General features: G+C 39.9%; 1 protein-coding gene across 2 annotated transcripts in view; it reads left to right on the top strand.

The window, feature by feature from the left end:
* Positions 1–15,326, top strand: part of Cdh2 (cadherin 2) — a 217,430-nt gene that overhangs the window by 31,184 nt on the left and 170,920 nt on the right. The window contains exon 2 of one of the 2 annotated variants that reach the window (XM_021151003.3): positions 2,517–2,628. In XM_021151003.3, coding sequence (XP_021006662.1) covers positions 2,517–2,628 — 112 coding nt within the window. Of the gene's footprint in view, positions 1–2,516; positions 2,629–8,553; positions 9,204–15,326 lie in introns of those variants that run through there. The other variant, XM_021151004.3, reaches the window with a different exon arrangement.

Genomic DNA, 15,326 nt, shown 5'->3' with positions numbered 1-15,326 from the left:
AGGCTGTACCCACCCACATGCCCATACGAGCCTTTCCATCTTACCTTGCTGCTTCTCCTGCTTTACAGAAGACATGAGTTACTATGGATAAATTTGAAGCCATCTGTATGCCTTTTTTCCTGTTGCATGTCCTAGCCTTCTCTTTCTGGGGATGGCTGCTATTATTTCCTTGTCTCTCTTAAAATTCTCCTTCCATTTGTATGGGTCCATAGTATTGACTATCTTTGTGATGAAATTTTGTATAAGTGGAATCACCATTCTCATTTTTATTAATTATTTATTTCTAAGAGAGACTCCTACTGCCATGTGCTTAGCCTTCAGGTTTAACCCTGAATGCCACACAAATGTGTTTTTTACTTACTCGAAATAATGCTAGTGCTGAGCTTGATGTCTAATTAAGTTTCTCTCCCCACATTGTGTATGACTTTAAGGTACTGATTCTTGTTGCATGTTATGTTGTTGTCCTTTCCACAAGTTTCCTATGTGGATACATGTTGTCCAGTTCTTCTCTTTTAACATTGTTGGATATTTCTCTTTTTGAGTGTGAGAAAAGGTCCATTTCCTGTTGATGGATGTTCTATAAGTGCAGAAACAGCCATGCCTTAGTGAACTTCTATATATATATCTACTAGGGCACCCAGGTGAGGGCTTCTCTGGGAACATAGTACAGTAGAGGGGGCAGCCATAGTCATCCTCTACAGACTTTGCCAAATTGTACCTCCAGTTTCTACACCCACTCTTAGATAAAGTGCTAGGGTTCTCTATCCCTGATTTTATACGTTCTCTTTTCACATATACTTCACTTGAACCTGCCATGAATGTGATGCATTTTGTACTGCTTCTCCTTTGTCTGTTTGACTAAAGTACCTGACAGAAGCGACTGGGTGGAGGAACCATTATGTAGGCTCCTGGTTTTCTAAGTGTCTCTCCATGGCAATTGATCACCTTATACTTGGACAGAGTGGCACACAGGTATTATCTGTGACTGAGGCTGGTCTTCACAGTAGAAAGGAAGCAAAGAGAAAGGAGGGGTATACTTAACTATCTGTTTCCTTTAGCTCATGGAGTGGGGCCACCAACATTCAGCCTGCTTCTTCCCCCTCAGTTGATCCTCTTTGTGAATGTCCTTACAGATTTATTCAAAAGTGTACCATAATGGTTCTCTAGTTGACTCTATATTTTGTCTGGATGACAATCAAAATCTACCGCCAAAAAGCTAAACTGCAATCTCTCTAGTTGCTTCGAATAATATTTGCAGATTAAATACTGTGCATTATTGAATATATGGTAAATTTGTTTACTTTTTTATTTCCTTAGACATGAAAAAAGCCGATTAGCTATTAGATGAGTGGCTTTTTGCAACATCACTATTTTCAAACTTCATATGTGTAATTCATGGATTCTTTTAATTAAGAAAATAGATTGTATTGCTTCATCCATCACCTGTTTGGAGTTATGTCTCTTTGGGTTTGGGACTGGGAAGCAATGATGGTTTCTTTTTGATTTGTTGTGTTATTACCCTTCAGGACTGTTCTTTTTTTTTTTTTTTTTTACATTTCAAATTTTTTTATTAGGTATTTATTTCATTTACATTTCCAATGCTATCCCAAAAGTCCCCCACACGCTCCCCCACCCACTCCCACTTCTTGGCCCTGGCATTTTAAGGACTATTCTTAACACTCTGTCTACTGGATAGTTGATGAGCTTTGAGTATTCTTCCTACTTCTGTGCTTGACCATTCATCCTGTAGTTAATAAGAATAGGAAAAGTCTAAACATCCTGAGATTGGACCGATGAAGCCAGGGGTAGTCGTGGGGATGGTGATGATAAGTTCAGCACCCCTTTGAGTAACTGAGTTTTAAGCACCCCATGAGTAACTGTACATTGATACAGACAAAGATGAAAAAATACTTATAACTACTTTCTTAAGTATAAAAAAAGAATCTTAACTGAATTGATTTTTATAGTTTTAATATAGCCCTATCCTTTGAAATAAGGATTATATATTTGACATTGTTTGGTTTGACTTAGCATGTATTATTTATCCTGCAATGAATTTACTATAAAGTTTTTCCATTAACAAAGAGTGTTGAAGCAGACATCATGAAGACTGGATGGAATGTATATGCTTGAATGTATGTTTTTCCCCCCCCATGAGCCTTCTAGTTACTATGGGTGATGTGTGGGCCCCATGGACTATTTGGCTGACTCCTAGCTCCACACCCTCTTGGCCCTCTTCATTCACAATGGCCATTTTAATGGAAATGGTCAGTCCTTAGAAAAACCTGGAATGTATATTATGTCGATTTTATAGGAATAGACAAGTGGGATTTGTCCCTTCAACTCCAATTATCAAAAAGATTAACCCTTTGCCCTCTACATTCTAATTGTAACCCTTCAGAAACAGAGGTTATTTGTACAAGATAGCTGAAAAAAATGGGGCTGGATGCCAAGAGGACTGTTTCTTAGTAGAAGGAGGCAGCAATCATTGCCCACATTTTTCTCTTGTGTTGCAGGCGTCTGTGGAGGCTTCTGGTGAAATTGCATTATGCAAGACTGGATTTCCTGAAGATGTTTACAGCGCAGTCTTACCGAAGGATGTGCACGAAGGACAGCCCCTTCTCAATGGTACTATCTTAAAAGAAATGCTTGCCTTTACAGTGTGTTTAGAGTTCTTCAGAATGTCTCTGAATCATCTCTGTGGCAGAGGGAGTGTGAGATTTTCACAGTCTCCCTAATGAGACCCCAGGGAGTTTATCACAGGGCTAAAGAGAAGCTTATATATTTCCTATGTATATTGTTGGAAGGCTCCTGACCTTGTGGAGATTTTCATGTTTCTTCCTTGTTCAGTTTATACTAAGAAACTTTAGACAGATGCTCTCTCTGCTTTTTCTGCAGACATTTCATGTAGTCTGAAGAACGATATTTATTAGAAATCTGATTCTAAGGGTCAAAAATGATTTCTTTGAATTTCAGAAAGGGTCTTACAAATACTAACTTGGATTAAAACATGCTCAATTCTAATATTTCAGCTACATTATAGTAAACAAATTCAACAAGTAGAGTCTCAGATGGAATCTGTGTTTTTATTACGGCATTGTTTATAGAAAGTACTAGAAAGCTCATCTATATAGAGCGTATGTGAATCTCAGATACAGACTCATTTTTCACGTAAATATGGTCAAGTTCATGATGGTTACTGTGTGAGAACTCTTGCCAACAAGACTAGATCAAAATCAGAAATAAAACCTACCAAAAACAAACTTTAAAGCCCCTTCCTTTAGTTTCAGTGGGAAAGAAATAAAAGTGGGGAGAGCATTGCAGTATTGCCATGAGCACATTTATCATTGCATAAGTGCTATTGAAATATGAAAGCAAGAATTGATCAGTGAGTCCCGTTTAAATTTTCCTTCCCTTCAAATCTTGCCCATATCTAAAGGTGTCTGATAGAACTGCATTTAGAAAATTTGTTAACCTCAGCTAATTAATTTGCACAGAGCTCTACCACATAGCCTTAATTGAAGTGTCTCCATGGCAGTGACAAACCTGGTGCTCTAATACCTAAGAATCCTGGAGGCAGAGGACTTTGAAATGTAAATGGCCCCTTAGCTAAGGAAGTTCTTTCATGCAACTTACATTTTATTTTAGTTTCTATTTAAATTATGATTTGCTCCCACCTATGTGGTCTTTCTGAAGTTGATTTTTAATTTTCTCAAAAGCATCCTCCTGTCCCTGCCTCATTACATGTTCTTTTAATGAGCGAGTGTAAAACTGTCACAACACTGGATCGCTCTTATCTAGTGGGCAATGAGTGACTTGACGGTGGCTTAATACAAATCATAGTGTGTCAACATTATCTCAACGAGAATCTTGAAGTCCTGCATACTTTCCATGTTCTTTGAATCTGCAAATTACTAAGTAGTATCCTAGAATCTGTTTAGTGAAAAGATAATCCATAAGTGCACAAACTATATTGACATGATTGAGAAATAGTTCTGCTAGGCAAAAAAGAAATTTTAGGGAATTAGGTTGCAATTTTTCATTGTATCCTTGTGATTTTTAGTGAGTAATGCCTTTTTCAATGAGCCTTTAATTTGTTTATTACAAATAGGCACATAGTCTGTCATGTGAAACCATAGACTTAAAATTAATTACTTGGGCATTTTGAATAGTTTTTAAAATGAGAGCTCATTTTCTGGTTATTCAATAATGCTAGTAACAGAAGAAATAGGACTTATCTTTTTGCTCATGTCTCTTTACTATAACCTTGACACTTGTGATTTCTGCTGACATTGCAATTATGAAAGATTCAAACTAGTTTTGGCTTTTAATGCCAGCCATCCGTCATGAGAAAAGAATATATGATAGTGTGTTGTTTTCCTCAGGCTATACCATTACTGGTTTCTTTATCCTTCTTAGAAGATGTTAAAGTACATACCACCATCCGAAAGCTCAAGGAATTCTGTTTTAAAACGCCCACTTGTGAAGAGAGTAACTCTGGGAAAGGAAGGGACTCACTCACACTTCTGAGGAGCAGTAGACTTGTCTTTCCAAGACTCGCCAGTTATTGTCCTGTCAGAGAGCTGACCATAGATGCTTGCAAGGCTTTATCTTCTATATATTTTTGCAGTCTTTAGTAGGCTGATAATCCAAAGCTGTGCCATTCACGGAAGCCAAATGCCATGCCATAATTAAATGCATTAGTTTGGATACTGCAGTAATTCAATTTACTTTATACACATGACATTGCTAAGCCAGTGAGGGTGATTGCTTCTGCTGTGTGCTAGTGATCTGTAAGGTTTAAAGAAACAACTGTCCGTGAAAGTCCTTGACCCTTTCCCAAGCCGTTGGCAGATTGGGGTGTTCCACCATATGAAAATTAATGAATTACCACCATTGAACTTCATCTTATTTTCATTGTGCTGTCTTGCCTTAGTTGCAGAACATTCCTTTCTAAATCCTGTAGCATATATGTGTCCTTTAAAGCTAGAATCAGTTTTGTTATTCTAGCCAGTCATTTTAATTCTGTATTTTCAACATTCGATAACATCATTCTTGGTATTTCCTTTGGTTTCTTACTGATGACATTTTTCAAGAGGACAGTGGTTCACCCATTGCATGCTGTGATGTCACAGGACACGAATGACATATAAAGGTTCAGGAAAGACTTAAGAGTCTTGGTGTTTAGTATAGGGCTGCTGATCATTTTTCCACAGTTGAGTAGTAATCTTCACAAAGGTGCTTGGAAAGGATTAAGCTCTCCTTACAGACTTGAGATGACGTTAGGGAAGCCACAGAGGATGTGGCATGGACAGTCACTAAAGGACAACTTGTCCCCATCATCCCGTTCATTCATCAGACAACACATTGCAAGAACCAGTTAGGCACTCCAGTGTCTCTTCCAGATTTCGTAAGTTTGTAGTTTTGTAAAACCATGAAGAGAATGATGTGACTTATGCTCATCCTTCGCCTTCCCTTTCATAGTATTTGAATACTTTAGCTCATTAAAGAGAGTCCACAATTCTTTTAAATAGCTATGTAGCCATTTTATTTAGGCTTCAGTTCAGTGTTGTTAGCAAAACCAGACTTTTCTTAAGCTGTGTGTCTATTTTTAAACATATAGGTTGTTTCCAATTTTCTTCTCTGATGCATAGTGCTGCTGTGAAGATCTCAGAGAAAGTTAATGTTTCTTTAGGGACATCGTCTTCTGGAACTTGATCAAAGTAGAATTTCCAGGTCAAAGGAAAAGTAGAATTTGGGCGATGGAGATTAATGTTCTTTCTAAGTGTGTGTGTGCATGTGTGCATGTGCCCGCCTTGCCGTGTTATAGCTTCATGTGTTGCTCCTTGCCTTCCATCTTGCTGGAGACTGTATTTCCTGCTCCTGCTGGTTGTCTCAGGGTAGCTGTACTGCGAGTGTCCAAGGCTTCTGCTTCTCCTTCGCCGTCTCCCTGTACTGGGATTCCAGGTGCTCACTACTTTGTTTCATTTCTGGGGATCCAAACTCCGGTCCTCAGTGAAAGTCTCTGCCCATTGACCTCTGCTCTCCAGCCCTGGGAAAATGTTCTTTGTAGGATAATTTTTTTTAAGATTAAAAGTATGTTATTTCATTTTAAGATCTTCATCACCATGTAATTTTGTAATGTTTTCTAGATTTATTTTATCTTTTCTGGTGCAAAGCAGTTTTCAATCCTATGAGGTATATGTTTGCCTTCATGAATTAGGATCAGATCTATCGTGTTTAGGGAGTCATTTTTACTTTACATTTTCCTATTCCAGTTTCAAAGCACTTATTACCAACGCTCTCATTTTCCAGACAAGCAAATTAGAGCTCTGAGAGATTATAGGCTTGCCCATGATTACATAGCTCCTTAGTCTGATAGCTGCAGACCTGGAATTAAAACTCAGGTTTTTTCCCCTAACCTAGTTCTGATGATGATGATAATTAAAAAAAAAAAAGGCCCACCACAGAGATGGGGGAGGTTCTAGGGAACTAGTCCACGTATCCAGGTGTCTTGTGCCAAGCTTATAGGAGATCTACTTCCTCTCCTGACATAATGATTTACATGTTGCTGGGTAGATTTGAAGACAATCACATAAACAATACCTGCCTCTTTCTCCTTCTGTCTCTCTCTTTATTGTCTGTCTGTCTGTCTAGATATATGTCTCTTAATAATTTTTCTCTGTCATTTATACATGCCTACTTATCAGGAAAATTATTGAGCTCTGGAAGATACTATTTAATTTAAACTCCACTAAACTAGAAAGAAAGCTTTGTGTGAGTGCATTGCTTGAAAAGAAAGGAATTACTATCTTCCTTATGTCCACAGTGTCTGACACAGCAACAACAACCAGCTTGACATTGCAGAGGATGATAGGGTTTTCAGTGTGCCAGGCAAGAGGGGTCTCCTTGTATGTCTTGCATGGGTTTCACCAAGTCAGCTCCTCCAGAGCTGGTTAACAGAGACAGCAACTGGAAGTTACCATGAATATGTTCAGTAATCTATACTGTTGCACAGCCTTTGGGAAGCTCGTGATGACTCTGTTCAACTCAATAGGATTTCATTCCGATTAGTTGGCTTGCTGATCAGGCCTGTTCTGCATTAACATGGGGCTGAAGGATGTTAGCTACAGACAACATGACAGAAATAGTTTTAGTTTGTGTAGTAGGAGGATAGGGCTAGAACACTGTGTGTGTGTGTATGTGTGTGTGTGTGTGTGTGTACACGCGCGCGCACATGTTATTGTGTAAAGGGGCTGTGTGTGTGGGGGGGGGAATGTATGTGTGTGTAAAGGACAAAGGTCATCCTTGGGTATTTGCCTCACTTGCTTTCCACCTTGCTCACCATGCCATGATGAACCAAGGCTCTCAGGTTAGCTAATGCGGAATAGGGATCTGCCTGTCTCTACCTGCCATCGGTACAATTGCTTGCTCTTTAGTCAAGCTTTTAACCATGCCTGAGGATTGAAGCTTGGGTCCTCTTAGGTGGTGAGTCCTATTACTGACTAAACCACCCTCCCCCAGCACTTGCTGTACTATATTTAAAAATAATATTAGTGCCTTGGAATGGCATGTCTCACCAGATTTTAACAGAAACTTGTTCATGACACACTGTTATGATTATTTTGGTAAATTCTGTTCTTATTTAATATGTAAAATATTTGAAAATATTTGAACTCTATAGCTTTATAAAGCTCTTGTTGATAAAGCCACGCAGGCCTTTACAGTCCTCTGGCGTGTGATGGATTGTGGGAAATGGCACAAAGCATGGGAATTGTTCTCTCTGTTCTTGATAAGCAACTGGGTGCATCCTTGGTGATCATTTCTCATGACAGTAGCATTTTTGTTTTTGAAACTCAGGGCCTTTTTTTTTTTTTTCTTTCGAGACAGGGTTTCTCTGTATAGTCCTGGCTGACCTGGAACTCACTTTGTAGACCAGGCTGGCCTCGAACTCAGAAATCTGCCTGTCTCTGCCTCCCTAGTGCTGGGATTAAAGGCGTATGCCACCCCCAGCTCAGGGCCTTTTTAACAACATAGTTTTAAAATGATTCATTTATTTTTTTATATGTTTACATCCTGCCCCCATTCTCCCCAGTACTCTGTGTGCGCGAGCGAGCGCGCGCGTGTGTGTGTGTGTGTATGTGTGTGTGTGTGTGTGTGTGTGTGTGTGTGTGTGTGAGAGAGAGAGGGAGAGAGAGAGAGAGACAGACAGACAGACAGACAGACAGACAGAGAGGGCATGGATTATGCTTGGAGCTCAGAGGATAACTTGCTGGAGTTGTCTCTGTCTACCTTGTTAAGGCAGGGCCTGTCTTGTCTCTGTCATACTGTATTCTCCAGGTTAGCTAGGCCTTGAGCCTCTGGCTGATTCTTCTGTCTCTGGGTCCTCAGCCTAGCATCCCTGGAGCTTTCACCTGCCATGCCAGCTTACAAGCCCTGGTAAGTTTCTTTTCTTAGAACAATATAATTAATTATATAACAAATAAAAGAAATTGGAGACCTTTGTCCTTTTTATGGCCATTTAGACATTATTTCCCGTTTGGAAATTTTTCTAATATTTTTAGTGTATTTTAGACCCCGTTTTATCAATAAAAATGGTAACAAGCCTGTCCAGGAGTATGCTTCCTATTTTAGCTACTTTTTCAGGTATTCCCAGCCTTGAGCAATTTGGAAGAGCTATTTAAATCAGGAGAGACTAACAAGCAGGCTCCTAAATATTTTACAGAGTTATCCTCATAATGTCAGAGAAAACCTTTCTGTCTGTTCCTCATAGCCAGCATCTCTCAGTATCTATGCTATCTGTCCTCATAGCCAGCATTTATCAGTATCTATGCTATCTGTCTGTCCTCGTAGCCAGCATCTCTCAGTATCTGTGTATGCTTGGCAGAAATCAGTGCCATGAGACAGATGTAGCAGGACCAGGACATGGAGAATGTGTGCTTTGGCAGTTTAAGTAGCAGGGTCAGGGTATAAGAAAACTAAGTTAGAATTTTGCTATTGTATTGTCCAACAGCTATAGATCCTGGTGAGGAAGACCGTTAAAAACAGCAAACAGTTCTTATTAGGGCCTGAAGGAGAGTTCCTGGCTGTCCAGATGAAGACAGGAAGGGGCTGAGGTGAAATGAGGTCGCTGTAGTAACAGCCCCTTTGTGTGAGGCTTTGTGGACCGTCGTCATAAGGATTTTGGCTTTGACTAAGAAGAGGTAAAGAGGTTTGGAGGGCTTTCAGCAGAGGGAGGACATGATCTGACTTCAGAACAGGATCAGACTGGCTATGACACTGAGAAAAGACAGGAGGAGGAGAGGCCTGAGGGTGGCTACTGTGAGGGTAACAGAGACAAGGAGGTGGGAACAGGGCTTGGATTTCGATTTTATAAGAATTATATGCGAAGTAAAAGTCACATAATATGAAATCCACCATTTTCAAGTGACTGGATGGTATGGATGGTACTGCCTAGTATATTCATGGAGTAGTATAAGCACTAGATCCTCGAACTTCCAGACCGATCTACTACAGCAAAACAAAAGAGATTTTCTCCAAAAAGCACTGTCCCTCTCCTTTTGTCTGACTTCCATCACGCAAACTTTCCTGGTTGCTTATTTCACACAACATAAAACTCAGGTAATTCTTGAAAGCTCTGGATATGCCATCTGAAGCTCACTCCTTCTTCTGGTGAATGGTATGCATGCTATGAACCAATTCACACATATGGTGGAATATGTGGTTATATATGCACACACACTGTAGTGTGTGTATTCATCCATTCTGTTATGATCTATCTGTTGATAGACACTTGAAGCATTCTCACTGATGGCTCACTGAAAATCCTGCTGGTGTGTATATTATACAGTCAAGTAGAGGAGAGACATTGCAAAAAGTTTAAATTTTCCATGGGGGGGAGGGAGCACTGAGTAGACGTTAGAGGGGAAAGTGGCTACACATGGGGGATCATTTTTAAATAGATACTAAATGTTTTTATGGTAAGGAAATGAGTCCAGTGGAAGGAAAATGCCACAGTCTAGTAGACAGGAGTCAGTGGCTTGAGAAATGAGATGAGGTGGAGCTCTGGAACCCGGACTGCTCGCCATGCTGCCTGTGCTTTACACACCTGCATTTGGACCCCCTCCAAGGCCGTTGGTTATGGCTCCTCAGGTGGCTACAGGTCCTCATTCCAGCCTTCTGGTTTATTTCAGCAGACTTCCTCTAAAGAAATGGCAAAGAGCATAAAAATGAAACCTTTGTGGTATTCCATGATGCAAACAGTAATTTCATAGGTAAGGTATCTTTAACAGATGGTTACCCAGTTTCTGGATATATTGCTACCGCTCTCTCCTCATTCCAGCATAGTATCCGTTCCATTTTTAGAGCATTTTGTTAAAAAACTGACTTCTCAAAAACTGTAACAGAATCATGTTTCTAAAATTTTTACCTTGTATACCATTGATAGCACAGTTTACTAGTATAGTCCCTTATCCTCTGTGGTCATTGCTTTTGATCATTTTTATTACTATTATTCTGAAAAGTGTCTTGAACATTTAACACACAGTAGGCCCTTTTCAATAAGCCAGGGGATGGTGATTAACAGAGATGAAAAATCCTCGTGAGAGTGACTTGAATTCCATTATTCTTAACACACATGGGCATGATTGCCTGGGCTCCTTCATTCCTCCAGGGCCCTTGGCTGAACATCAAACAGTTTTTTTTTTTTCCATGGTGCTTGAGCTCTTTAGGTCACTCTTGTCTTTAAAAGAGAGAAAACTGAGGTTTTTTTCCCAGTAGAACTTAATACTTTGTGCCCTGATGTGTGTGACCATGGCACTCCTCCTGGCTTTGATGCAGGTTCGGCTCTTCTAGGTAGGACTGGCATTATTTATGGCAACGTTATTTTAGCTCTGGATAGAGTTGAAATTAACTCAGGCCCCTCCCTGACTCTCAAACAAACTTATTTCCATCTTGACTGGTAAGATTTATTTTTTATGCAAATGCTAGACATATAACTTGAGTCTTCTCTAATAAAGAGCCTAGCTCCACAATATATAGAGACCCGGTGACATGACAGATACTCAGTAGCCCTAGGAAAATATTCCCGAATTTATTTTATAAGGAGCCAATTGAATAGAGGAGCAAACAAAAGAAATAAACAACTTTCAGATAACAATCAAATTGAAAAAGGAACCCTTGCCGTTCTCTCTTCACCTTCTCTCTCCCTCTCTAAATTATGAAGTGATTGAGAAGAAATGATGGATTTCAGCTTACAGCAACTTCACACATTTGCTAAGACTACACTCCAATCCTTGGCCCATGCTTTCCACGGAGTAGAATTTCTTAATGCCAGGCATTGGAGACAGTGTGTGCCTACAGCTGAAGCACAAAGGCAGAAACAAGAGTCAGAGCATCTCAGTTCCTGCCACTTCAGATCTCTTTCTGAAAAGTCTTTCTTTTAACACATAGAAAATAACCTGCTTTTAAGAATCACATGTGCTATCAAAAAATGTGGCTTTTACATTTTTATGGAGATACATAAATTGTATATGTACATATGGCATGGAATTAGAATCAAAGCCAAACTGTAGGGCCCAGGGGACCAACAGGGTCATGAGATGAGAAATGGGAAAGGAGGGAAGAGAATATGCTCAGCGCAGTATGAACTTTACCCAAGAATATTCACAGTGCAGCTCTTTGTCAAAAGCATATGCTTAGTGTGCATTCATACCAATGGGCGACTGTCCCTAGAATAGCAGGATATAAAACAAAGATTCATGCCTAACTGTATTTATTGATATAGACACATTGCTTTGTAACCACGAGGACCCTCCTATTTACAGAAGTCTGCACTTTCATTTGTCTTCTCCTCTCCTGCCCCCTGAACCCAGGGCCTTTTGGGCTTTGTCTTATAGAGACAGCCAGTGGTTTGGGTTTTTGAAGGTTTGTAGCATTTTTATTATTTATGTGTATTTGTATGAGGTTGTAGGAGCTTATGTGCCCTATATGCATGCAGGATCCTGTGTAGCAGAAGAGGGCATCAAATACCCTGTGTCTGGAATTCAGATATTATTGCTCCGTATGGGTTCTGGGAATTGAATCCTGGATTTATTGAAGAGTGCCCAGTGCATTTAATCCCATAGCTATCTCTCCAGCCTCTAACATTTTTATAATCTATGCCTTCCCCAACTCCTTCCAGGTTCTCCTCCAATTTAATGTATTTTATGTATCTCTGTCTTTTTTTGCCTAGGGTTTCCATGATAAGCCGTCTCTCCAGCCCTGAGGCTTTATTTTAAATTTCTGGTTGTTGAGCCTTTGCAGATAACTCTGGTCACACTTCCTCTTGTGGAAGGGAAGTCATTCATAGCATCCTCTGGAATGCTTCCTTCTTTGGGTCATACGATTCCTTTTGTGGATGTTTGTGGATGCTGAACTGCATTATTTTTGTGAGAAGGTGGTCTTTTTAGGTGCCCTACCAAATGGGATTAACATTAATGCGGTGTCCATTCTTTGTGATGAATTTAGAGTGAAGTTGAAAGTTGAATCACTTTTTAAAACTTGTGTTAATAGTCCTTGGATGGCCCCACCTCATGCCCTTTCTAGGAGGAGTTCCCTGTGCCAAGATGTATTCCACATGGGTGGAAGGTTTCCATTAAAGCAAGTAAGACCCCTTTAACTAATGCACTTGGTTGTGATATCTTTCCTTTGCTTGCTCTATAACTTCGCTTGACTCATGCTCATTTTCCCTAGTTCAATTTTTGTTTCTAAGTTTTGTATTAAAAAAAAAAAACAACAAAATAAAACACAGCAAGAAACTGTCCCAAAGTTCCGTTATTTTATCTTCTTAAACTCCAGGACCATTAATGTTCAAATTTTAGAATGTGTTAGTTACCTCAGGAACATATGATGGGCCAGCAGCCATGGTTTTATGATAGACTTTTGGGTACTCACATGATGTCTACTAGCATCATTCTAATGGTCAGGATGGTAAAGGTAGCAGCACCGACAGCAACGACACTAACACAGTTGGCTTTGGTATGCATTTCAGCAACAGGAATCGGGTGCTTCCACCCATCTGTGTTCCATGTTTAGAGGTCAAACCACACTAGTCCACGCGTGGAAATAGTGGACGTTGTAGATTTACCTCCTCCCTGCCTTTTAGGTAGAATCTACTCTCATCCTTAGATAAGTGGGTTCTCCTAACATCTGGTTCAAATGATATCTTGTATACACTCTTAATTAGTTTTATTTTAAGCATCTGAGCATCTATTTCTTTCAAATAAGAAGACTAGTGAAATGAAATGTTCTAATGAAAGTGTTAAGTTAATGAAGACTGGTTCTTTTCTTGCTCTATGACCATTAGGATAAAAGAAGGAAACTAATGAAAATAGCCCATAAGTTTTATTTCTCTGTCTCTTTAAAAAGAATATTTTCTTTTTATTTATGTGTCTGTGTCTGAATGGATGTATAGTACAAGGGTGTGAGTGCCCACAGAGGCCAGGGAGGGTGTATGGGGATCACCTGGAGCTAGAGTTACTCTCCTAATGTAGGTGCTGGGAACCAACTTAGGTCCTCTGAAAGGGCAAGTGCTCTTACCACTGAGCCATCTCTCTATCCCTGATCTCAGCCAATTCTTGGTGCTGAACCTCCCTCAAACCTGGCTGTTTTGCTTACCTGCAGAAGGTGTAGTCTAAGCAAAGGCACTGTTGGTGGGGTGGGGAAGCCGCACTTAGCTGACCTTTCTGCCTGTGATATGTAACTGGGAATCAGCTGGCCTTCCAGAAGTTCTCTTCTCCTCTATACTTGGCCTCAGTTAGCAAGCACTCTGTCATATTATATTCTCAGAACTTACACAACAGGGCCCACTAATTATCATGTAATTTTTGAATTTCAAAAGGAACCTCAAAACAAAGTCTTATCAAATTTAGCATGAACTGTATATTTAAGAAAGGTATGGAAATAGGGGGAATTCTTGGGACCTAGGAAATATTCGTGTTATGTAGATTCATTCAGCAAGTTTCTCTGCATGAAGAAAATTGCTTGGAAAATGTTATTGCCAATTGTGAGGGTATGGAAAACACTAATAATTTGTGATGTCCATTTACATTAAGTGCTTTCCTATGCAATTTTAAAGGGCAAAAAAAATAATGAGGTACCTTAATGAACTATCAGAGAAGAGTCTCCACAGAATTTAATATTTGTCATCTTAATTCTTTTGTAAAATCAAATCCTCCAGATTTTCAAATTATGCATGTATGTAATTATTCCATCAGTTCAGTCACTTGGGTCTGCCCTGGCATCCTTTGCCGACTTGTCATTCATTCAGTGTAACATAAAGTCATGGAAGCAGCTTCATGCATTTATACTGTATGGAAATGGTCCTTTGTGAGCTAAGTGCCACTTTACTGTAAAAGGCCCAGCGTGGGGTTCTGGGCAGTGACTAATTATAGACTCGGCCTATGCTTTCTCGGCCCATGATTTCTCGGCCCATTGTGCTCTCCTGTTCTCTCAGTCTTCGTAGTTTTACATTTAAACATCCTAAATACCTATCTCATCCTGAATGATTTTATAGCAGTGTTTTCCAAGCAATCATTTAAGGAAACAACGTAAAAGGGGGCACTTTTGTAAATAGTTGGTAATGCCTTCTGTGGTCTCCTGGCATGTCAGCAATCCTGTGTAAAAGTTTGTAAGGAACACCTTGCCTTTGACATTCAGAACTATTCATGTGTGTTTCACTCTCATAGCACCGCATACATCTTGAACAATTTCATTTATGCTATATTAGTTTCTGAGCTCTGCAAGTCAGGCTGTTCGGGATGCAGGTGTTTCCACACAGTGCTAAGTCCTCAGAGGGAAAACGACTCTGCAACAGTGAATAAGCGGCTGATTGGGATCAGGAATTGTGTTCCAACTTCTTCCTTCATACACAGTCCAGTGACATCAGGGCTTCTCCAGGAGCTGCTTTTGATAGAACATTTTGGGCACCTAGACCTTGCTTGTGACTTGCACCCAATACACACATGTTCAGGTTTTTAATCTTCATGCCAGGCAGGGTACAAAGTCACTTTTCCATGCCTTTGCCTGGTGACCACAGAAACTTTCTCGATTTCCTGGAGGAACTGCTGAGGGTCCTCAAGGTTATGTGGGGTTCTCATTGCTGTATGTCTGCCTTTTAGACCTGTGAGGGCTTTAGTTTTATTATATGTTTTAATGTTCTGCTTCTTAGGGAAAGGGTCATGGAAAGGGCCAAGTAGCTTGCATGGCAAGCCTTTTGGTTTTTATTTAAGAAGCATAAATTTGTTTCTGTGAAGCATAAGAGAAGACACACACAACCCCCGTGGACC

Source organism: Mus caroli, unplaced genomic scaffold (assembly GCF_978045245.1).
Source record: "Mus caroli unplaced genomic scaffold, Mus_caroli_1 scaffold_19, whole genome shotgun sequence".
Taxonomy (NCBI): domain Eukaryota; kingdom Metazoa; phylum Chordata; class Mammalia; order Rodentia; family Muridae; genus Mus; species Mus caroli.
This window is presented reverse-complemented; position numbering and strand designations above follow the sequence as displayed.